Consider the following 26,611-nt stretch of genomic DNA (forward strand, 5'->3'; position numbering starts at 1 on the left):
CCAATATTATGAATAAAACTATTAAAGTGTTATATGATTTCTGGTTCCTCCCTGATTCATTCTTTTGATTTTCTCATGTATATTTTAATTATAGTGCAGCTAATTAAAAACATATGTGTGACTATCTGTTTTATAAATCTAAAGAATAGTAGAAGCTTTCAATTGACTCGGATTATAAAGGATAAATATTGACTGGGTTTTATAAAAAACTATATGTTATAAATATTACAGCTGAAAATACGTACTTGAATTTCTTTTCATATACAAGGTATCTGAAGAAACATAACTTTTTGGATTATTTGAGATATTTTAAATAATCCAGAGGTTAGGAGGGACAAATTTCTTTCAAACATTATTAATCTAGTGATCCATCAATCACTAGACAAAAATTGGATGTGAAAGATAGGGAGTACTAGCTATTAGTTCATCAGTTTTATTAAAAGACTAGAAATTTTCAGTGTTATGGTAGGAGACAGTCAGAATTATATATGGGAATAAAGCAAGAGTCCATTATTTAATATCAATTAATAAATATCACAATGAGAAAAAATATATTTTTAGCATTCTTTCCTTGTAAATTCCATATACTTTCCAGAAGTCTTCTGTTCATAGTGGTAGCATCTTCCATAGGCATACACACACACAAATTTGACACAGCATCCGGTAATGGGAATATATGTCTATCTTTTCTTACCCGAGCCTGCTGAAGAATAGCTTGAGCCTGAGCTTCCTGAGGAGAGATGGCTGGTCCTTTAGAACTATCGCCACCATAACGGAACTAGGAAGAGAGAGCATTAAGAAGTTGAAAACTGGCCTTTGTCACATATGATAAACCAGGTGTCCTAACCAATAGACAAAAAACATTCACTTAAAATGGAGTAATTTTATCCCACATCCAAATTAACTCCACAATGTACCATAAGACCCAGTTTTTAATTTTTTTTTTAAATCCTGCTTCTACTTCTTATGGAAGCTCTCTACACATTTTATCAGTTGTAAAAGAGTAAAAAAATGTACAAACTCCTTACCAGTCTCAAAATCTATAATCTCTGAAATGAATCATCATGATGTTTTGATCTACAAATATGCTTCCCATACTATTCATTCATTTGTAAAAATGTCATACCTACATAATTTCAGTTACAAATATAAACCTATGTATGTTTCATTGATCAAAACTTTTTGAATTTCCATGAATATATAGAAAAAAATTTTTGAGATATATTAATTTTGCTTATTCATTCCTCAGCAATTATACAAGAAAACTATCCTAACTAGTATTTCTTCATAAAATCATAAAGCTCTGTTTACTTTTAATTCAAAATGCAATGTGAGATAATTTTTCACTCTAAATAATTTTTATCAAAACTTTATTACATTTAAATCAATAAATCTAGGACATTTTTTCCCATAGCATTAAGGCATAGTATTTGGAAAAGAATCTTGTGGTAAAGCATAATTTTTGAGCAATGAATAATGACATTATAGATAAATCTTCTTTAAAAAGTTTTAACTAGGGCTGGGAATGTGGCTCAGTAGTGGAGCGCTCGCCTAGCACATGTGAGGCACTGGGTTTGACCCTTAGCACCACATAAAAATAAATAAATAAAATAAACGTATTGTGTCCAACTACAATTAAAATAAATATATATAAAAAGGTGTAACTATAGTCTTTATTGTGATAAATACTATATTAATATTATGTTAAGTAAAATATGAAATATTTGTTAATGATAAACCACATTATTAAAAATATTTTAAAAACTTTGTTGCTAAAAGTGTAATCAAATTATCAAAGTTTTACTGTTGACATTGATATTTACCAGATATTTGTGTAGTAAAATTTCCCTTAACTTCCAAAGGCTGTTTGATTAATTATGTGTGCCGTGTAGAATGATTTTTACTTGACTACATTCCAAATAGAATTTTTCAGAAACAAGTTGACCAGATATCAAGTTGTCTTTATAAAAATAAAAAGAAACATACCGGTAACATTAACATGGTACCAGGAGGACCAGGTAGACCATCAGCACCTGGTAAGCCAGGACGTCCTGGTGGACCCTAGGAAAAAAAATGAAGCAATCAAAAGAATGCAATCAATCATATAATAATAAAGAAATCATAGAATTTATTAGAATATAATATATAATAACCAGAGACTACATTATCTCATTTGAATTTGACTACTCTAAGTTGGTTAATCTTCTTTGGGTAAATACAACTAGAAAGGATGGTATTTCATTGCACTAGTTTTGAAACATTTTATAATGTGTGCTTACTAATATAGAATTAATATATAATTAAGATGTAAACTTTGCTAAGTGTTTACTTGAAGTTGTAAACTATATAAGATAAAAGAGTTCCTTTATATTCTGGGGAGAATCAGTCTGAGGAAAATAAGTGAATAATGTTTGGATGTTACAGAATTTAAGTAAATGATAAAGTATTTATTTAAAACCAAATTAGTAAGTTTAAGATATGTTTAAGTCTTCTTTAATAGCTACTTCAATAGCATCAATTAATAGACTACTTAAATACATAGACTACTGAAATACATATTTAGGTGGCTTTAAATATCATTTAACAAGTAGTTACTTTATTAATATAGATGATCAATAATTCAACATAAGATTTACATGCTAAATTTACTTATAGATAATCACTGTTTTATTTTGAGTTCTTAATGATAAAATACATTCAGTCCATGCATGGTTACACACATGGAAATTACTTATTACTGTGATATCTCTGAACACAAGATACGTATGGAAATGTAGAGAATATTAAATATATATTTAATAGTAGTAGATGCAAGTTATATGTCCATAAGATTGCAATAGAACAAAATTTATTTCTACATAGCCAAGTCATTTTTAGCAGTAAAGAGGGTAAATTCTAATATGATATATTTGTCTTCTTTAAATTGTAAATACATAAAAAAAATGAGTTGGTCACATCTTTGATCCTCTATTCGTTTTTAAAAGAACAAAAGAAAAAGAAAAGCACACACACACACACATACACACTACACAAAGATAGTGTCTACTCAAGAATGAGAAGAAGAAAGACAAGATAATTTATAAGAAGAGTCTGGAGAAATAGTACAAATGATCTACTATATAATAGAACCCAGAATTTGAGTGATCTTCAGACTAGAATTCAAGTTGGTTACCTCCTTCTAACAGCATTCAAATAAATGCCTATGGCAATGTCTGAAATACAAATTTGAAGAACTGAACCTAATGTAGAGAGCTCATAGAGATGTGAGAATTGACTAAAAATAAAATCTGCTTACTAATGATACCAATTTTACCAGAAATAAACATTATTTTAGCCTCACTCTTAAAACAATAGTTTAAAAGGTTAATTAAATGTTACAGGACATTGAATTCTTAGACTTCTTACCCTCCCAACCCTCCCACCCTCAGGAAGAATAACACTTTGAAGTTAGAGAATTTAACATTTTAATGTTAATGAATATATTTTAATTCCTTTAATCTGTGGTTGTATGCTTTTTTAATGAGAGGACCCTTTACTTACCCTATCACCAGGGTCACCAGGAGGTCCAGAGGGGCCTTGTAGACCTGGAGGACCCATTAGACCCTACAAAGAAACAAACCAGGGTCTGAGTCAAATTCCTGAGCCCTTGGTATTCAGGAAAATTCATCCTTCTAAATCAAAGAACAGCTCATTTATATTTCATAAATATACACTTGTCTCCCAAACAATTGCCCTATTTAGGTTCTTGTGAAAAGACAACATATAGGAACCACTTTGTAGCTAGCACACTGCTCCTCTATGAAGCAGCTCTTGGGTAGAGGCAAACGTCCCAAGCAAAACAGGAAAGGAGAACATGCCAATGTAAAGTCCCTGAGGTTGAAGTCGGTTCCCAGTTCTTCCTGAAGAAATGGCACACTCACAAGATTAGACCTCAAATATGTGATAGCTAAGTTGAAAATGTAGAAATCCCTTTTTACATTTAGCCTGTAGGCATTTTCATATTCTCTTTTGTAAATCTTTGAAAGCATAAGTATTTTATATTATTTTCAGTAAATGAGAATATAATTAATTCCACACACACACATTAAAAAAAAAAAAGATTTGTTACGAGGTCTATTCAGTTCAACTACCTTAAAATAATGACACAATAAGTGATATCAACCTTATAAGGAAATGACAATGGAATCTCATAATTATTCCTTCTAGAAATACATATAAGACAGCTACAGTCTTCCTAGAATTCTCACCCATGCACTGAAATATAACTCCCTAATAAGAAGAAAGATCTTTTCCTAAACTTTTATAATTTTCAGGTAAAAAGATGAAAATTGGTTACAAGATGCAGAGACATTTAAGCAAAAAAATATTCAAAACAAAATTTAATTCAAGTGTTCTTTAGAGAATAACACTTGGATAGCTAAATCAGAAGGTAGTTCCAGTTCACCAGACCCTCCAAACAAATGTTTGCCCCTAGGATTCAATATTCAATTTAATAAAAAAAAATCTATTAATAAAATAGAAATCTTATATTCAATCATTGAAAAATGAAGACAAAAAATAATCATATATAATTTACTTACCGCAGGTCCTGCTGGCCCTGGTGGTCCTTCAACTAGCATACCCTGTTAAATAAAATGATAGAAAATCTTTGACCAGGGAAGTGAAACCCTCAACCTCTTAACTAAGTGAATGTAAGACAACACTAAACCATTGACTTTTAAAAAGTGAATTCTCCATTCCTATTAAATGAAATCAATTACAAACACTTTTGCATAGGAAAAGAAAGAAAAGTAAATTTTCAAAAGAATACTCTTAAATCATTGCATCACACATTTGGATCTGATAAAATAAGTTCTACATCCAATAATATATTTCTAATATTGTCATTACAGAAATTAGAGGAAATAATCATAAGATTGGGAATCAGAAAAACTAAAGTCATGTTATAACTCAACCATCAAATCATTTGAAACTCAGAAAAATCACTTAAACCCTTCTGATTTTGGTCTTCTTAGCTGTAAAATGAGAGAATATAAGTAGACAAATTCACCCACTTTCAAATTTTGAAATTTCAGTTACATAATATTTTGGTCTATTGAAATTGCATTTGTTAGAAAAGGCATTACTGATGGACTTTTAGCAAATTATAACCATTTGGACATCAGGATTTTCAATGATAATATATGAACATATATAATAATTTAAGATGATGGCAGTTCATACTATAAACTACAACAACTGCACCAACCTTTAAAATGTACTTACAGGTTCAACCACTGCTGGTTCTCCCTTCTGCCCTTTTTCTCCGTATGCACCATGGCCATTTATCTATTGAGTGAAAAATTTAAGACACCCAAAATGTCTTCATGTTAATGAAGCTTTTTCAGTATTTTTAAAAAGGAATTCAATCACTTAGAGGCATTTAAACCAACCTATTAAAGTATGTGCTTTTTAAAACAGCAATTTATTAAAGGCTTCAATACTGAAAATAAACCTCAACACTAATTCTTAAAATGAGATTGAACAATTGCTTTTTAAAACATAGTATAGAAAGAACAAAAACATCTGTAGTTTCAATTATAGTTCTAAGACACTAAGAAATGTCAGTACTTTAATATAATAGACTAAAAATCAGAAATCAAACTTTCTAGTCCGAAAAGTAATTACTGTACTTTAATCTTGTCAATGCTGAGAAATTTTATGTACAATTTTATCAAACTATATTTTTAAAGAAGATTCCAGTAGAGTGGCCTGAGATACAATTGCTGAAGATTCCAATTAGGAAGAATCTATCAAGGTGGCCTAAGAGTGGTAAGTATCCACAATTGATATATAAACTCCACCTGTACTTTGAACCAGAAAACACATTAAAATGAACATGAAAACACTCCAAAAATAAGTTAGACAATGACAAAGAGCCTACTGCTGACTTACACTTGTTTCTGTGATATCAGTTTCTGCTGGTACACCTGGACCAAATTCTTCAATAGGGGGGCTTGTTGGTTTATCTTCATATTCTTTATATTCATAAAAATATTCGCCTAAATCTCCATCTACCAGAAGATCAGAGTCCCTGCCGTCTATTTCTTTGTTTTCATATAGTGTGTCCTCGAAATTTTTCCTCTGGGGATCATAATCCTCTCCAGTTATATATTCTTCTGTGAAAACGTCTTCAACAGGATTTGGCTATTAATTTAAGTTACAAGGAATTGGAGAACATAAAGTTTATTGTTAGTGAAGCAAGGTAAGCATTTGTAATTACAGCTTGATGGCAGACAATGAAAGATTTTTATCACTGCTTAAGCAAGATTTGAAGGCTTGGAAAGGTAGCCTCTCAGTATAATTGAAAGAAATACACTTGTACATTGGTATGTACAAAGGCATATTGCTTTCAAAGCACTACTTTTCCCAATAACCTGCAAATATTCACATGGATCCACCATGTATATTTGCTTCCATTGAAAAAATATTATGTTAGTCAAGTTGATATTTACTTTTATAATTTAAGATTTGAACAATAAAACATTCATATAGCTAAAACTATGCTTAATTTTCAAAGCTCATAGGACATCATTATGAAATAAAACTGCTACAATAAGTCATAGAAGCTTGATATTAAATCCCATAGATAAAATATTAATGCCAATATAATTGTGATTTATCGTTGCAATAATTATGCAAAATTCTGTGTATGAAGAGAAATAGTAGTACACTAAACAGTTCATTAAAGTAAATAAAATGTAAATTATACTCCTCAAAGTAAAAAAAAAAAGTTATTGTATAATCTCATTTAGAGTAGAAATTAAACACAAAAAATCAATTTCATATCAATGATAGTTCCTCAGTGATACAGAAAATAAACTTTATAGAATGTAATTTTTCTCATAAATAATGCTTTATATAGCATTAATGCAAATCATATATTTTATATGAATACTATGCCTTCTTGTGATTCTGATGAAGTCCAAATATATAATTCATCTTGTGATATTTTCTCTTTTAAATAACTTATCTATGGTATAGTGAATGATATAATTAGAGTAATAGTAAATAAATTAATAGTAAACAAAATCTTGTGAAAAATATGTGGATAAGTGATTGATTTAGCAATTATTATCAATAATAAAATAGCCGATAATCAAAACATTTTTGTACTCTTCAATAAGTACATGCACTGTCTACAGAGGTTGCATGCTATCTAGGATCAAAACACAGAATATTATATGTTCATAACCCTGGACTAAAGAGCCAAATGAATTTCAAGAATGTAAAGAAGCATCTTCAATAAAGGCATCCTCTGCTGGAAAATGATGAAATGGAATTAGGTGAAACTTAAAATCCATTCACACCCTAAATATTTACTATTCAAAATTTTGTGTTTAGAGGTAATATTCTTTTGTCTCATAGGGACATGTTTTATATAAATTTCAAATAATTAAATTATTCACACATTCCTTTTACTCATTTTTTGATAAAATTCAAAGGAATGTATGCCAGATATTTAACAAAGTTAAACTAAATTGTATACTGATTTTTTTTCATAATCAAAATGCATTTGCAGTATGGAATTCAGGATGACTGATTTGTAACCTACCCACATTTAAAACATTTTTTATAAAATCCTGGAATGACTAAGATATATCATCTAATCCTAATTAATATCACAATCTCAAGAAATTTGAAAATACAAGTATCTATTAAAATCCGCTAAGACTACATTTTTTTCAAAATGCTTCCTGTCATTAAAATTCATGATTATGAGGCCAGGTTCAGGAGGCTAAAGAAGGAGGATTGTGAATTCAAAACCAGCCTCCACAAAAAGAGATGCACTAAGCAACTGAGTGAGACCTTGTGTCTAAATAAAACATAAAATAGGGCTGGGGATATGACTCAGTGGTTGAAGTGGTTGAAAAAAAAATCATGATTATTGGTCAGATGAAATAAAATTCCAATTGTATCAAGCGATGATACAATTTTCACTTCTACAGAAAAATCATGCTGTGACTAGTCTTTGTCACAACATGTTGAGAAGCTTGCTCAACACTAGAAAAAATCAAGATCATAGCAGCCAATTCAGTTTGAACATTTTAGAGTTTGCATGAAGCAAAGAATCATGCAAAACCTGAATTGACAATGACTTCAAATGATCAGATTTTATTAATGTAAATCAATGCTATTGCTTCTGTTGCCTTAGTAAAAGAATAAAAACTTGGAATATTCAGAGATTATGGATTCTCCCAGAGCAAAGTATATCAAAATATATAACACATTTTAGCTGTTGGCTTGTGATTTAATGCTGTCTGTGTGTATTACCTCATTAGTTCCAGAAACACGTCTAGGAGCTTCTGTCTGGTAACTTTCCATTGTTCCATAGTTATATTCTTGAAAATCATCAATAACATTTGCCTAAAAAATTCAAAAGAAAAACAATCAATAAATGTAAAATCATCTCAAGTATGTAAAAATCGTGAGTTAAGGGGGGTACAGTATTAGCCAAATGAGTATTTATCTAGTTGGGTTAAGACTATGACTCATGATCAGAGATCTTCCAGCTTATCTAGGAGAGATCTTGATTGCTTTTTCTTTGCTACCTTTACCCCTAGTTTGGCTTTTGCTGCTGCTTGATAACTTTTCTTCTTCTTGGTTTTGGGGGGTGTAAACTTTTTGAGTTTTTCCTTTGAGTTAGTGGCCACTGTCCTCATCTTCATTTTGAAATTGGATTTCTTTTTCTGTAAAAATGTGATGAAAGATGGAATGGAAACATAAATAAAGTGAGACGGGAAAAAAAAAGTGTGGATGAAAGAAAGAATAAGCAAAAGCCACACGAGCAGCACCCCTGCAGGACAACGACTGTCAAATAAAATCTGTTATTATTCCACAGAAAATAGGTGAATAAAAGGTCCATGGTAAGTCTGAGAAACAGTTGACATAAGCAACCAGAGGACATGGAAGCGCAGACACCACATACACAGATGCCTCTTTGTTTTTACCTCTGTTTGTGCTATTGTCTCCTCAGTTACAGTGGGGCTCTCTGTTACACTTCCAGCCTCCTTATACTCTGTCTCCCCGTACTCATACTCATATTCCATTATATCCTCAGGTGCATACTACATTGCAAAGGAAAAAAATAGCAGGCAATTTTGTTAGTTGCAAGTAATACTAACAAAGCAGGAATCATCTTCTTAACTTTTACTTAGAGTAAATGTTAAGAAACAGGGAAACACACTGTTACTTAAAAGTAATTTTGTTCCACATGGAAGTATTATTATATCATCTTAAACACAGTATAATAACAGGAGAGATAAAGCAGGGTTTGTAAGAGCAGAATCGTGGTTAGGATTATGGGAAAACTAAAAGTTTTGAATAATTCAAACTTTTAATTATTGAGTATGAATCCAAACACAGCATTTATGTTCCTGGATATACCTGCGAATTATTTAGGTTAGTTTTGATCTATAAAAATTGTTATACAAGGTTCCAGTATGAGAATTTCACAATAATTGATAGGTAATTTTTTTTAAAAAAACATACTTAAAAAAATATGAGTAGTCTTCCGGAGTATGAAAGGACTTTCAAATCTATTATAAGATGGGGAAGGAAGAAGGAAAAGGAATCAAGGGACATGAGATAAATCTATATTATTTTCAGAAAACTGTAATCAATGAAATAATGAATTCTACAATTTATTTGGAAATCTCTAACTTCATAGACTTAACTAAAAAACAAAGCATTTATAAAGTATTAAAAGTTTTGCAATTAGATATGTTTCTGATTAAAACATTATTTCAATCTCTGAAATTACTGCTTTCTTTAGCTATTGAAAAGAGAAAATAATATGTAAGTCAATAAATTGAAATTGAAAAATTGCACTTTGTTCCAAATTATTCTTTTTTAAAGAATTTGATTGGAGAGGGATCATTTTTTAATAGAGGGAGATGAAATAAAACCATATAGTGATGGTGTGGAAAATAATGTATTCATTTCCAAAACTAAAATTAAAATTTTTTATCAAGAATATAGATACTAGGAATCAATATTTCTCATCAAAATAACTACAAATACATTAATCAGATACTACATAAAAATTAAGCAGAGAAGTCAATGATATAAAATTCTAAAGCAGGTACACAGGAATACAAAAGGAAACTTACATGTAATTCCCTAAGTACTGTATTTGGTAAAATTCTAGTTATGACCCAATTTGGCATCTCAACCAAATCTGCCAACAAAATAATGATTAACTAAAAATTTAAGAAAGCTGTGATCAGAGTGCCCTCCAATAAGCTCTGTTTGACATAGCTACACAGATGAGTGTAAATTCCACACATATATAAAGAGACACATCAAAAGTGAGCCCATGTCAGTTTTGTACATTCAGTTGTTAATGAAATACCCTCACTAGAGAAACATTTCTAGATCCTTTGGCTACAGGTCATATTGAAATATAAACAGGTGTTCCTTTTGTATTTTTTATGACTGTCAAAATTCTTATTTGATAAAATAAATAAATAGATTTTCAATTTTACTTCTGTAATAACAGCTTCATTTTCAATGACTAGATATACTGGAGGCCATTCAATAAATGTCATTCTTATAAGAATTTACATAGGTAACTAGGAAAATGAAAGTGGATCACATTTTAAATATCCTTGGTTTTTCATACTTTTGCAAGTAAGGTAAAATGCCAACTATTTCTAGAAAATTTTCTGTAAGCAATATTAGTAACCTTATTAACTAAAGCAATTAAGTACTAAATTTATTACGTATTAAGTAGACATAATGGAGATTGAATATTATCTAATGAGTAGTTTGCTACAGTTATAGTCACTTGTGTTAAAGTAAGAAATATTGAATATCTTTACTGATCACCAACTTAAAATAAAATATGGGAAAACTAAATATTTGCTAATCTATTTTATGCTTTAGAATTTTAAAATTAAACAAACTTTTCTGAATGACATACATCAATAATGAATTGAAAAAAACAAAATCAGTAAAGATCTAAGACCCAATTTCAAACATGGGCAATTTAAATGCATTTTAAACTGAGGTCTGCTATTTATCGATATACATTTAAACCTCCACCAAATAATGATTTTATGTGATGTTTCTCTCTTGTAAGAAGAAATTTCTGCTAACCTTTCTAATCACTCCTCAGTTTGAACACCTTCTAGAGGAAGAATTCTCAGAATGGTTTTGAATAATGGAGAAAATAAAATGTTCACTTCTTCAGATTTAAAGCACATTTTAGTTAATGGCTTCAGGCACTTCTAGTATGCATGAAGCCTTATTGTCTATTTTTATGTGCACTTTAGAGGATATGTTGGAGATAGGTAGAAGAAAAAACTGGTTGTCATAAACAGAGGAATATGTGCAAGAAGATGTGCAGTGATGGGATGATTTTAACCTTGATTTGTTCATAGGCCAGCAGAAATTAGAATATGTGATGAGAAAGACTCATTTTCTGAAAATGTCAAATTCTGTCCTTCACTAAATTTGGAAGAAAAATGGTGCTCTGAGTAAAAACCTGTGAATTTATTGAAACTAGCATGTAAAATAAATATTCAGTGAAAAGATAATTCAGGTAATATATTTTGGGAAGCCATTTATTATGTAAATTTCTTTATAAAAGGTGGTCTTTATTTTGCTTCATTTTTCCTTTTCATCTTTTTAAAAAAAGTATCATTCTTGCTTTTTACATAGAAGGTATTCTACGGTGTGTCATACATTAAGAAGATATCAGACGGGCATGGTGGTGCACACCTGTAATCTCAGCAACTCAGGAGGCTGAGGTGGGAGGTGCAGGAGTTTAAAGCCAGCCTCAGCAAAAGCAGGGTGCTAAGCAATTCAGTGAGACCCTTTCTCTAAATAACATACAAAATAGGGCTGGGGATGTGGCTCAATGGCTGAGTGCCCCTGAGTTCAATCCCTAGTAACCCCCCAAAAGAAGAAATCATATATAAATTTGATATCCAATGTCTTATAATCAAAAAGACAACTTAACCTGATAAGAATACCAAAACCATAATTTTCAATTAGCGATAATCATGCCTCAGATAAACCTCATTGGTTATGATACTGCCACTGAGCAAATAATTTTAATATTTTAATATTAGTTGCTTTTATATTTAAATGGCATTTAAATTTTAATATTAGTTGGTTTTATGTTTAAATAGCATCATGTAGGTTCAAATATAATTAAGTTTGATGACATTACTAAACTGAACTCTATCTACACTGTATATTTCTTTGTAATCACAATATGATGTGCTGAGGACGCAAACAATTAAATTTTAAGAATGTTATTTAGGGATACTAATTAGAAAAAACAAGTTGGAAAAAGCAGACGGGTTAGTTTCCAAAATAAATTGTCATATTTATTAATCCAAATAGAATAATATATATGCAATTTCACAAAGTTATTAATGGAATATAAAACAACACAAATTACAATATGTACTACTCATGCTTCATAGTGCACTTTATGTTCTCCATTTACTGGCAAATAAAATTTTACAAAGTTATTTTGCTTAGGTAGAATACCTAAAAATCAGTCATTGTAATATTGTCATATTGTAATATAAAGACATAATAATGGATACACTTCAAAATAAATATAAAGACTCCTTACTAATTTGATTTTACTAGTTTTTGTAATACTAGTATAGAATGATTATCTTATTATCAAAGTATCAATGCTAATATAGCATTACAGAAAAAAAAGTGAAAGTTGATTTGTAATTACATTCTTGTAATTACAATGATTCAGGAGTCTCAAACAGGAGAATTGAAAATTGGAGGCCAGCCTGGGCAAGTTAGGGAGACCATGTTTGAATAAAAAAAAAATTAAAAGAGCTAGGGATGTAAAACAGTAGTAAAAGACCCTTGGGTTCAATCCCCAGTGCCAATATAAAAAATAAATGAATAAATGTTTTCATTTTGTTATAACCCATATAGAAACTGGTAATAAAAGTTGTTTATTCCTGTCTTGTTCAAGCAGATTTTCTTGCAGTTTCTATTATAGCTATGTGTCATGTTCCTCACCAAATGCTTCCAGTAAAAAGTAAGTTTGGCATCTCAACAGCATTGAAAATATGCATTTCAACAAACAAAATAGAAAAAGGCAGGATCACTTCTCAATGAACTTAAGAAGATTGATGACAATTATCCTCATGTAAATTGACTCAACTTACCTGACATAATAGCAATAAAACATGGGAGCAAAACACCTCAAGGTAATATATTAAAAACGCATACCTTCCTTCTTCCAAAAATCAGAGCCATATCTCTTGCTAAAAAGAGTAAGACTTATCCTTCTTAAGAAAGAAGCATCAAATAAATCTTATCATTCTTGAATATATACAATAAATACTACAAATGTTAATATTAAGTTATCACATAATCTGTCAGATACAAAAGCATAAACCTAAAGGGTATTTCACCCATCACATTGGAATTGACAGAAAATATATTTAGTGAATCGTAAGGTATTTAAAAACTATGAAAAGAAAAACAAACAAAATATCCAGTAATTTTTCTTTTTTCTCTCAGATTTGTTAAGAATACCCTTTTTGAAACAAAAAACACTGATATTAAGTCATGGAAAAAATTAGGGCAACAGATTCACTATCATTCCTTAAAAATAAACAAGTGTTGGAAAAACACATATTAAAGAGATTTTATTGTAAAATCTAACCTAAATTCACTTCAACAGTAGCAATAAATCAAAATATTTTAACCTTTTCTAACTAGTTAAAAAAGTCAAAAGATACCTACAGTATATTTAAAAGGTTAAAAAAAAACTATTGAGTTAAAATAAGAACAGTTTTGTTGTTCTAAGACTTTCCCCCTTCTCAAATTAATAATTCTTATAAAAATATACTAAAAACAGTTCTAATTCCAATAAAAACATACATTCCTTACTTTTGGTCTTCTTTTTAAATTCCCTGTGTGAAAATGGGGTAGGGGGGAAGAACTACCTAATTATTCAACAAAGCCTAAAAACTTTAAAATAGTTCTTAGGCCATTTTCCGATCTGCATGAACTCTAAAAGGCCTGAGGAAAGGCAAGTATGCTAGAAGATACACTACCTTTATCTTGAAGCTGTGTTAATTATTTAATGCTAAAGAGCAAAAATGAGCTATTAGAAATTATACTCTCAAATGGAATACACTCATATATGCAATGTACAAGTGAAATAACTCTAGTTCTAATAAAATTAAGGAACAAAATGCATAAGGAGGGGAAAACTACCAAGTATCATTAAGTCACTTCTTCTTATACATATTACAAAACTATTGAATATAATGTAAAATATAATTAAGATGATTAAATACGTAAGTAAAGTCCCCAAACTGAAGATGCCATGCATATCGGAGAAATGAGAGGACCTGGTGATCTTGTGCTCCTCACCTCATCTACCTGAGGTTCCTGAGCCTGAGCAGCCTTGGGTGCTGAAGAGTCACAGTCTGGACTATAATGCTCACAGTAGTCATATGCTGCCTTGGGGTCACCTGTGATTAAAAACTGCTGGATGTCCCCCTAGAAAGAAACAGACATGGATATGGTCAGTAAATCCTAGTACACATATCGAGAGCAAGATTTCTCTAAGATGATCTGTACTTTATTTGTAAATAACTGAAGTAGAAATTCACTTATATTTCAATGTGAAGAATTATAGGACTGAGAGAGAAACATATTCAGTAAACTAATTATAAATATTAAGGTGTTGTCCCCCTTTTTTTTTCTGGTTCAGAAAATCTATAGTAATTCTTTCATTTGTTAAAATTCAACTTACTGCATTCATGGTTAACTCTTCAGAGTAAAGAACAAATAAAATATCAGTAAAAGTGAATGTAATTCCAATAATAAAAGCCACAAAAACTAAATTAGTTCATATTGAATTGTTATTGATAGACAAACTTACATGAGACTTTTTAAGTAAAAATACAAATCCAACAATTGTGTTGGGCTAGCAAAAGAAATTCTTGCAAAAAAATGGATAAGAAATGTAGTTTCCAGAAAAACCCAAAGTTTAAAAACAGAAGCATAGGTTTGGCGCATTTGGAGTACACATGGAGTACCTATTCATACTTAAAAGTCATATCAGAAATCTGTGTGTTTTCATACATGACAAATACTAGAAATATTTAATAACAAGATTTTCTACAGAATTTTTATTTTAGCAGTTCTTGGAGACTGTGAGTAAAGGAAAGATCTAAATATTGGGCTCTTGAAGCTATCTGAGTATTTTCACAGGGATCTGATGTACTATGATATAAACCTAGTTTGATGTAAACCTGTGGATCAGGATCAGATTAATTTCAGAATTATTCTCAGGCCCAGAAGAGATTCAAATGTCCCTTTAGGTTTGAGCACAAAGTCTGATTTGTAGATCTCCTGATTCCAGTTTTAATAATTTCAAAATATTTGAGCATTCCCTACATTCTTATCAACTGGAGATATTTAGAACCTGATGAAAAATATGAATCTTAAATTACAAAAGACAAAAACTGAGGACTAGGAGAGAATTTATAGCACTTTTATATTGCAATGTTCACTTACACATACACAAATGTTCATGAAAAAAGTATTCTACACAACATAGTGGACATAGTAATATGGACACAGAAACATAAATTTGATGCAATTTCTTCTTAACATACTAATTTCATTTCATTTGTGGAAATATACCCAGTAGTAGGATTGCTGGCTCATATGATAGTTATACTTTTAAATTTTTTGAGGAACCTCCATTAATGTTTTCCATAACAGTTTTACTATTTTACATTCCAACCAGAACTATATAAGTGTTTCACTTTCTCCATATTCCTACCACCATGTGTTACTTTCTATTTAAAAACTGCCATTCTCATTGGGGTTAGATGATATTTCACTGTGGTTTTGATTCACATTTCTCTGATGATCAGTAATGGCATAATTTCTTAAAAATACACTCATTAGTCTTTTTATGTCTTCTTTAAGAAATGTCTATTCAGATATTTGGCCCGTTTCATAACCCATTCATTTTTATTTTTGCTATTGAGTTATTTGTATTCTTTATATATTCAGGATACTAGCCCCTTTTAAGATGCATAGTTTGCATACATTTTCACCCATTCTTTAGATTGTCTTTTCACGTGGTGGACTATTGCCTTTGTTATGCAGAAACTTTTTAAGTTCAATGGAATCATATTTGTTGGCTTTTGCTTTTTTTTGTTGATGCTATTGAGATTTTTTCCCCAAAATTCTTTCCAGAACTATATCAGACAGCGTTTTCTTCTAGTACTTCCAATGCTTTGAGATTTATATTTAAGTATTTCATTTGGAGTTGATTTTTGTGAGTGGTGAAAGACACAGGTCTAATTTCATTTTTCTGAGTATGGACATCCAGTTTCCCAGCATGATTTATTGAAGAGACTGTGCTTTCCTCAAAATGTGTTATTGATTCCTTTGTTGAACACTGACTGTAAATGTGTGGTTTTAATATCTTGGTTTTCTATTCTGTTCCTTTGGCCTACATGTCTGTTTTTAGGCCAGTACCATGGTCTTTATTTTGAAGTGCATTTTGAAGTCAGGTAGTATGGTGATGCTTATAACATTGTTCTTTTGGTATAAGATTGCTTTTAATATGTTTTCCACCACTTTTTTGCCCTCGGTGGTATCTGGTGAGAATCAGCTACTAATCTTAATAATAATCCCATATATATTATCATCACTCCATGCTTGCACCTTTGAAAGTTCTCCTTTTGTCTTTATTGAGTGACTGGTTTTGAAGTGTTTAGTTGTGGATCTCTACAAGTTTATCACACTTGGGGTTTATTAGGAGTGTTGGATGTGAAGATTAACATGTTTCATCAATTCTGAGAAATTATCAGCTATCACTTCATTGAATATGCCTTTTTTATAATTTATTTTAATAATGCATTTTGATTCATTGTACACACTGCAGCACAACTTTTCATTTCTCTGGTTGTACACGATTATAGCATCACACCCTATGCGAACTCCTACATCTACCTAGGGGAATGATCTCCATCTCATTCCATCATTTTTCCTGTACCCCTGCACCCTCTCCACTCACCCTTCCCTATGCCCAATCAAAGTTCCTCCATTATTCCCATGCCTCCACCTCACTCCCTATTTTGGATCAGCATCCACTTATCAGAGAGAATAATCAGCCTTTATGTTTGGGGGCTTGGTTTACTTCATTTAGCATGATATTCTCCAACTCCATCCATTTATTGCAAATGCCATGATTTTATTCTCTTTTAATGCTGAGTAATATTCCATTGTGTATATACACCAAGGTTTCTCTATTCATTCATCTACTGATGAGCATCTAGGTTGGTTCCACAGTTTAGCTATTATTAATTGTACTGCAATAAACATTGATGTTGCTGTGTCCCTGTACTATGCTGTTTTTAAGTTATTTGGTCTCAAGGAGTGGGATAGCTGGGTCGAATGGTGGTTCCATTCCAAGTTTTTCAAGGAATTTCCATATTGCTTTCCAAATTGGTTGCCCAATTCGCAGTTCCACCAGCAATGTATGAGTGTGCTTTTTTGCCCACATCCTTACCAACATTTATTTTTGTCTATATTCTTGATAACTGCCATTCTGACTGGCTTAAGATGAAATCTTAAGAGTAGTTTTGACTTGTATTTCTCTAATTCCTAGAGATGTTGAACATTTTTTTCATATATTTGTTGATCAATGTGTATCTTCTTCTGAGAAGTGTCTGTTAGGATCCTTAGTCCATTTATTGGTTGCTTGATTTTTTGGTGTTAAGATTTTTGAGTTTTTTATATATCCTGGAGATTAGCACTCTGATGTGTGTGTGTGGCAAAAATTTGATCCCAAAACATAGGCTCTCTGTTCATGTCATTGATTGCTCATTGCATGGAGTTCATTCATTGAATGTGCCTTTGATCCCTTCCTCTGCTCTTTGTAGGGCTTCTACCGTGTCTATTTTGGTATCTCACAAGTCTCTGACTCTGTCAATGTCTTTGTCATGATTTTCATTTAATTTTCTTATACTAGATAATTCTCTGTTGTTTTATCTTCAAGTTTACTGATTCTTCTGCCAGTTCAAGTATTCCATTGAACTTCTCTATAGTCATTTTTAAATTGGAGTTATTACACTTTCAACTCTGGAATTTCTGTTTAGTACATGTAAAAAATAATATCAATCTTTATGGCTGTTCTTTATTTGGTAAAACATTATTATCTTACATTAAGTTGTTTAGTCAAGGTTTCTTTTAATTTTTGAATGTATACATAATTTTGATTTAATGTCTTTGTTGTGAAAGTTCAGTATTTGTGGTTCTTCAAGGAGAGTTCCTAATATTTGTTTTCCTTTGCATAGTACATAATTTCTAGTTTCCTTGCCTTTCTCATAATTTTGAAAATTTGTTGTTGTTGTTGTTGTTGTTGTTGAATGTTTAAAAAGATATCTCTGGAAATCAGATTTTGTGCTCTCATATCCTGAGCCCATTGTGGTTTCTATTTATAGTTGTTGTTGTTTATAAGTCTGTATTCTTAGTTTCCTTGACTACTAGAGTCACTGCTTAGTTAGGTTATGATCAGCTAATGATTGGCCAGATATTTTCCTAAATACTTTAAATCTATAATATCACAGGAGGGTTCTTCTGTGCACTGGAGAACCCTTTACATATGCTAAAAATTTACAACTGTGCCTTAGACCTCACTTCCTCAAGTGCTCTTTCAAGGGCAGCAACATGAGATATTAGGACCTCTTTTAAGTCTTTCCTGGACATGTACACAGGTCTTCTAGATAACCAGAAGAATGATGGAGCTTTCCAGAGTCCTTTATGGATTTCTCATTTCCAAACATTTTCTTTTAGTGTTTTCCTCCTCCGTTTTTTTTTTTACTCCATCTTTTGACCTTTATATCAATGTTGCCAACTACTTGCTAAATATCATCTACGATGTTTCATTATCAATAGAAAATGTAGCAAAATTAAAAAGTGAAAAACATATCCACCAAAAATATCACTGACATGAAATATTATAATGCTTAGACATTCTTTTGATAAATCTTGTTAAACTTAGAAATTTCTCCACTGATCACTCAGATTTTTTAATTTTATTAAAATTATTTAGTCATTTCATTCAATTATAATTAATTTGTCCCCTCAAAGTGTTTTAAAATTACATATAACATGGAAGCATGTTCACATAATACCCAAATAAGAAAATACTTTAATTTCCAGTAAAACATGAAATAAAGCAAAAGCAGCAAATATCCATACAGGAAACCACATGGTTTATAATGGTTATACTAGTAGCATTTCCAATCAGAAAATATTTTCATATGTCACAAGCAATATAGATATGATTATTCAAATAATATTGTTTCTGAGAGTTTTTCTTTACTTTTTAAAATCAATATATTGGGGAATAACATTAACAATGCCTGTTGATTCTAGATAGGTTCAAAACAATACAAGGTCTTAAAATATGTCAATAGCATTTTCAAAACTGATCAACTTAAAACATACAGATACACCTGTATTGTTATAAATAAACAATTACAAATAATAAAGAGAAATATGAATACATAGCTCTCCACTGTGCTGTTTAAGAAACTAATAATGAAGAGGTATGGCTCAGTGGTAGAATGCTTGCCTGACATGGTTGAGACCCTGGGTTCTATCCCCAGCATCACAAAAGTTAAAAAGAAAGAAAGAAGTTAACAAAGAGACATCATTAAATACATTGAGTATGTTACTGAGAAAGGACATCACTGGTGGTTTCAATTAGAAACTCAATTTTCTAAACTTTTCCCAGCTTTGTCATTAACTGCTTGAAATTGTGAGGCCTTCATCTAGTTAGAATGAATGCACTGGAAGATCATATCTAAGGTCCTCTCAGTGCTAAAAATTCTAGAATTACATACCTAATGACATAGGAAATATAATGAACCAGGTAAAGCTATTGCTGAAACAGAAGCAAAACATTGCTTAATTTATATAGAGATTGCATTTCTTAAAAGGTGTAGAGGAATATTGTTTTCCTAACTACTTACTATTCTATTTAAGGTATCTGACTTCATTGAGTGAAATGCTGCAAACTTTTCCACTATAAAATCTTATTTCAGGTGTTTCATAGTTAGTCATAAAATATAGGACTGGAAAGAAATTGGAAAATTCAGTAAAAAAAAAATGAACAGCACTCTTTTCCCAGAAGATAGTTTACAGTGTTTTATATTAATCTATCAATGATGAAATGTTGTGAGAAAATCTATAAATAAACAAGAATGCTCTGACAGGTTGAATGAACTGTAAATATTTAGATTCGATAGTGGTTTGAAAACTTCACAACTAAAGAAAAGGGTGAAGTTACCAAGTAAAACTGGCAACTATAGCATAAAAGCCTGGAAAAGGCATTCTCATTCTCTAATGATCTGCAAAGCCAAAATGAAGGTAGAGTCAATAACATTCCTCATAATTTACAGCTATGTCTAACTACAGTATTTTCCTATAGACAGTAAAGATCAACAAGAGGAAAATAAAGAGAATGTGAGAAAACAAAATAGAAATCGTGTAAACAGATGAGGTTCTTCTGAATGTCACATCATTGCAAAAACATCTCATCACATTTTCTATCAATGCCGGTGACATAAATAATAGCATATATTTCTTTCAAAACCAAATAATATTGTATACATATTAACAAGTCTTTATTTAGTTATTCATTTAGTTTTTCATTTATTTTACTTTTATTTATTTTACGTAAACATTTAGGTAGTCTCTGTAATGCCTAACTACTTCTATTTTGTATAATACGAAGGTAATATAATACTCTATAAAATACACAAGATAAAAAATCAGATTTTCTGTGTGTGTAAAAAATATGTTTATTAAGATGTATTACACAAAACTGGTCTAAAATGTGCCAATGTTAAAAATTTTAATCTTCACATTCAACTCCTCATCTTGAGTGGAACCAACTAGTGCTAGTTTGACATCAGTTCTAGACTGAACATCTACTGAATTGAACAGCACAAAAGTTAACTCTCCACAAATAATCAGTGGAAAACCAGGCTCTGATAAACTGCCATATTCAGTTCCATCTAATAGAATAATGTGACATGTAGATAGATTATGTACTTTGAATATAATAGGATCACAAGAAAAGCAAAGAAAATTAACATACAGCCACACAGCTAATGCAGGTGTTGGATCAATGGCCAACTATAACTGAAAAATTCTGGCCTCTCTTGAATGTCAAGCTAGCAAATAGTGATTGTTTTTCCATAAGACTGTCATTTCCACTCTGAATATTGAAAGACATAACCTTTTAATATTAATATGGATACCTCTTATATTCTAAGACATAAACTTACTTTTGGTAAGATTATGAAGATTCCAAATAACTATTATGTATACCAATGAATTTTAGAATGTTGAGAATTAAATGTTACACACCCCCCTTAATAGTGGACTTAATAACACAGTTGTAATTTTGTTCTATAAAGTGATCTACCTTCTAAATTATCTAGCTTGTAAATTTTGTGTCTCCATTAACTTGCAACCCATGGGTATCTAAATAAGAACAAACACTTATGAAATAATTATTTAAAATATCTTGATAGATTATTTGCAAATAACTAGAAGGAGGAGTGGGAAAGGGAAATAGCATTAAGCAGAATAAGCATTTTAATCTATTGAGGCATCAAACTGAATGCCAAATTCAGAGAAGAGCATACTGTTCTACAAAGCTGGAAGGAAGGACTTATTTATGGTGATGATGGGGACCAAAGTAGGAAGTAAAAGGAATAAAGCTATAAATTTAGAAAATCTAAGCAAGGAAATAATTTCAGGAAAATCTTAGCAATGAACTGAATCCTGAAAGTTATGGAGTGTCATTCAAAGGATTTGAACAATGGTATGAGTTGATCAATGTATTTTAACAAAATCACTTTGACAAAAAAAAAAAGGAAGAGGATTTGGAAGCAGACAGTATGGAATCAGTCAGAAATATTTTTCATTAACTCTTAGAACTAAAACCAAGTCAAGCAGTGGCAAGAATGAAGCAGATAAGGGTACGTATAGTAGAGATAATATGAAGAAATATCTGAGATTTGGAGACTGTATGCTGATGATGGAGTGAGATACAGATTTCAAGGATAAATGCAGGAATGTTATTGAGGAGTGTAGGGAAATTCTGTAGCTCTTGAATGAGTAATGCTACACTACCAAAAACAGTTAGTAAATAATAAACATAACAGGACCAGAAATGTAGCTCAGTGATAGGATACTTGCCTAGTACACATTAAGCCCTGGATTTAATCCCTAGCAACACAAGAAGGAAGGAAGGAAGGAAGGAAGGAAGGAAGGAAGGAAGGAAGGAAGGAAGGAAGGAAGGAAGGAAGGAAGGAAGGAAGGAAGGAAGGAAGGAAGGAAGGAAGGAAGGAAGGAAGGAAGGAAGGAAGGAAGGAAGGAAGGAAGGAAGGAAGGAAGGAGGTAAAAGGAAAAGATTTGGGGGTAAACCATGTTAAGTGTAAGAAGCAGAATAACAATTCAATGTCATTTATGAAATAAGTTCAGTTTTTTTTAGAAAATAGCCTTCATCCATGTTCCTCCTCTACCTACAGATTGTCAGATAATATTAAAGCCAGGTTAAATTACAAGAATCAGCAGAAACTTTCCCTTTACTCTGACAGCCACACCTCTTTCTGTAGCAATTTAACTTTCTGCATAGATAATGAAGTAACAGACAAGATGAACTTGTCTAGACCGTGCACTGGAACTAATATAGACTGAGATATTACAAGTGTCTTTATAACCACCGAGTAAAGAGCACTGAAAATAGCAAATGAGCAAACTTCAACAACATAATTTCCAACATGGTTTCCTCTTTAGAAAACTCTTAAAATTTAAATTGCATATATGTAAAAATATTAACATGATTCTTAGATTATAACAGAAGCCTTCGTATAAATGTTTTTTATATAACACTTAAAATGTGTTATCCAAATTTGACTCCCCTTCCAAAATAAATTCTTCTTATAGATACTACAAATATTTATTGTCCAAAATGTGTCGTTGAAAGTAATATTTAAAAACTAAAGGAGGATTTTAAAAGAAAATGGAAATCATTTTGCAACTTATTTTTTTAATTAACTTGAGAAAAAATTTTACTCATGTGAAAAGAAACATTAGGTATCATGTACTATTTTTAACTTGTCTTTTAGCACCTAGACTTAAAAGATAAGTTCATGGAACTAATGTCAGCATAAAGGTCAATGCCCTTTGCAGTAGGCATGACTTTCATTGCCTGTCATGAAAAATTAACAGTAGAATTTGACACTTACTTTAAGTCAAAGTCATAGCCTTTGACTGGTTAGTGAATTTTCAATTTATTTTTAAAGTAATTGTTGACTTTTAAACATAAAGGGATATGACAGACTATTCTCATGATGCCATAAAGAGTCCAACAATTGAACTGTCACATTCACTGCTCTAAGCAAGTATTCCAGATAGTTGGAAATCAATATTTTACATATCAGTTTTTATCTTTTTTTGCTGCCTATTTTTCAGTCTCTTATAAAAAAGATACTTGTCAAAAAAAATTTAAATTTTAGCAGTAGCATATCAATACATCTACTATTCTAATTTTACATAAAATGATATTATCCAGAAAATAATAGGTTTGTTCAAATAGTGCCTTATTTTTACTTTTTTGCACTCTTCTACTATTTAACAATTATTCACAGATTTCTTTTAGTGAATTGAAACTTCATAAATCAAAATTGGCTATTTTTATAAAATTTTTCCAAGAGAATTTATAGAATACATATGCACACATATGCCATTCTCACACACACACACACACACACACACACACACACACACACATATATATATATATATGTAGTTGACATATATTTTATCCATAATTTTAAAAACAAAAATGTTTTTTAAATGTCAAATCTGAAAACTTCACTATACACAACATAGTCAGAGTGTACATGGAACAAATAACATATATTGAGTAGTCAAAAATGAGGGGCATGCTTAAACCTAAAGCCATAATTTTTTATTGAAATTGGAGTATTTGGGGGGGAAAAAGCATATTTTTGTTGAAGACAAAGGAAACCTGGTATGCAACATTGCTAATTTCAGGAGGTGCTGTGCCATATCATTTTAAGACAAGCTACATTGTTTCACAAAACAAATTATCTCTGTTTTTTAATGTATTAGCACAAGTTAATAGAGATATATTTTAAAGAAAATAATTATATTTTTCCAATAATTTCTAATTCTAATTTGTAAAAGTAATTTAATAGATTACTACTTTCAGAATCCTTCAATGCTTGCCAGTGATTCACTTATCTATTTATCCAACAAATGTTTATAATTTCAATATTATGCTGACACTATAGGTAGGACTCAAAGTTATGAGAAAAGAAGTGAATAAGATCTAGATACTCCTCTCAAAGAACTCATACCTGGTGAGATTATTATACACAAAAGCAAAATCGTTAAGAAACATTTCTTTGTTACTTATTAGGTACTAGTTATAAAGAAGAAAGAAACATGGAGATGATAATGCAACAACTTTTTTCTAAGAAAATCAGAGGCATTCCCAGAAATGCATAGCATAAAAGGGATAATTTGTAAAAACCTGTCCAGTTTTTGTTTTAATGTAAGGATACTTAGTGTTCTTGAATGACTCTCTAAATCGTACAATTAGTACTTTTTTTCTCTTTTCATATGCCCAAAGAATCTAACCCCTAGATTTAGTATCACCTGACTATTGGTTTATAGTACAGACAATGACAGCACTAGGAATTTGGAAGGTGGGAAGAGAAAGATCAGGCAGATTCCCCTGTACTTTCTTGGCTTTTACAGAAGCTGGGAACCCTTACCATCAATGCCACTTTGGGAGCATAATTCTTCAAGACTGTAGCTGTCATTGAGTTCTTGCCATAGTTTGGATGTCCAATGTCTCCAAATACCCATATGTTAAAAGGTTGGCACCCAGGCTGGTGATTTTGGGAAGTGATAAAGCCTTTAGAAGGTGGAGCCTAGTGAGTGGTACCAGGCATGCCTTGAAAGGAACTGCAGTACTCTGGGAATTCTTTCTCTCTCCACTCTGGTTTAGGTTGAGATTGCTTCCTTCTCTATGTATGCTTCTGCTTTGATGTATTTCCATCTGCTCTTACCAATGGCCAAATCAATGGAGTTAGCCGATTTTGATTTTGAACTTCCCAAACTGTGATTTTTGTTGTAATACAAAGTTATTTAAAACATAAAATTGGCACCAAGGAGTGAGGTCAAGAGAAGCCTTTGGAACTGATAAATGAGAAAAGGTTGGAAGAGTTGGAGGAGAGGGCAAGAGAGAGCCTGGAATTCTGTACAGGGAACATACCAGGTGATACCGGTCAGGACCAACAAGGCCAAAATGCTGATTGAAATTTGAACAAGTAAAGACCAGGATGATGCGATTTCAGATGGAAACAAGAATTCTATTGGGAGTTCCAGTACAGGTCTCTCTTGGGGCACCATGACAAAAAAAAAAAAAAAAAAAAAAAAATTGGTTGCAGTGTAGTTGTGCCCTAAGACATGGATGCAAAACATAAAAGCAATTAACTAGTTTATTGGGCAGAGGAGATCTCAAAGTAGCAAAGTATTCAGGCAATAGCATCCGTATTATTGGCTGCTTTAGTCAAATTTATAATGACCAAAAGGAAGCAAGTTGGAAAGATTTAGAAGTTTCAGCCTGGTTAGAGAGTGGGAAAGATAAAGCACATTTGGGAGGTAAATCTGCAGACAAGCAGGGTGAAGAGATTACTAGTAATGTTAATCACTGGGGCAATAGAAAAGACATCTTCAGAGAATTGCAGGCATCTTGAAGGCCACCACTCCCATCATGGGAATATTAGAGGCCTGAAAGTACAAAATTGGTTTAGAGATCTTCTAGGACAAAATGTTTCATGAAATAGTTGCTGGAGCCCCCTCCACAGCCAGGGTCATCTTGATATTCTAGCTAGTCAATGAGTTACACCACGGATATTGCAGCTGGGCCCAGAGGAAGCTTATGCTGGTGGCAGACCTTCATAATGTCCATATGATGCTTGTTTTGTAGGTGAGCAAAATTCAAGAGTTATGGGGTCATAGCAGCTTCCTCTAGTCCACTGGAGGACTGACAGGCTCCTGCAAGGTTGCCTACAGAGGTCCCCTCATGGAGCAATCCCTACTAAAGTTGTGGGTGTGAAACTGAAGCAAAAATGGAAACACCAGGAATCCAGAGAAGCCAGCAACATGCAGTGATCACTGAGGGAAAGCTACAGACAGCATGTAAAATCAGCATGATGGAGTCTTCACATGGGCTGCAATCAGCACACCTCTCAAGGCAGGGTTGCCTGGGTCCTGGGAATCCTAACTCTCATGACATTGTATCCAAGATGCCAGAGTTAAAATATTAAAATTTAACCTTTATCTTTTTGGATTTCAATCTTGCTTTGAGTCAGTTCTTCCTATTTCCCTATGTCTCCCTTTTGGAATAGGAATGTTTACCCTATGTCTGTCCCACCATTGTATACTACAAGTATGTAAGCTGTTTTTGACTTTTACAAGGACT

At 31.6% G+C, this 26,611-nt stretch overlaps 1 protein-coding gene and 1 pseudogene across 7 annotated transcripts in view; both read right to left on the reverse strand.

Annotated features, from left to right (window-relative positions):
- Positions 1-26,611, reverse strand: part of Col11a1 (collagen type XI alpha 1 chain) — a 208,372-nt gene that overhangs the window by 124,502 nt on the left and 57,259 nt on the right. For 4 of the 7 annotated variants that reach the window (XM_078026837.1, XM_078026836.1, XM_078026835.1 and 1 more), the window contains 10 exons: positions 14,413-14,541; positions 8,991-9,107; positions 8,592-8,729; positions 8,314-8,406; positions 5,935-6,186; positions 5,266-5,328; positions 4,581-4,622; positions 3,541-3,603; positions 1,987-2,061; positions 695-778 (listed from right to left, as the gene is read on the reverse strand). In XM_078026837.1, the coding sequence (XP_077882963.1) occupies positions 695-778; positions 1,987-2,061; positions 3,541-3,603; positions 4,581-4,622; positions 5,266-5,328; positions 5,935-6,186; positions 8,314-8,406; positions 8,592-8,729; positions 8,991-9,107; positions 14,413-14,541 (1,056 nt within the window). The remainder of the gene's footprint in view (positions 1-694; positions 779-1,986; positions 2,062-3,540; positions 3,604-4,580; positions 4,623-5,265; positions 5,329-5,934; positions 6,187-8,313; positions 8,407-8,591; positions 8,730-8,990; positions 9,108-14,412; positions 14,542-26,611) is intronic. The other 3 variants (XM_078026839.1, XM_078026840.1, XM_078026841.1) reach the window with 3 other exon arrangements.
- Positions 12,020-12,096, reverse strand: LOC120891114 (U4 spliceosomal RNA; annotated as a pseudogene).

This window comes from Ictidomys tridecemlineatus, chromosome 11 (assembly GCF_052094955.1).
Source record: "Ictidomys tridecemlineatus isolate mIctTri1 chromosome 11, mIctTri1.hap1, whole genome shotgun sequence".
Classification (NCBI taxonomy): domain Eukaryota; kingdom Metazoa; phylum Chordata; class Mammalia; order Rodentia; family Sciuridae; genus Ictidomys; species Ictidomys tridecemlineatus.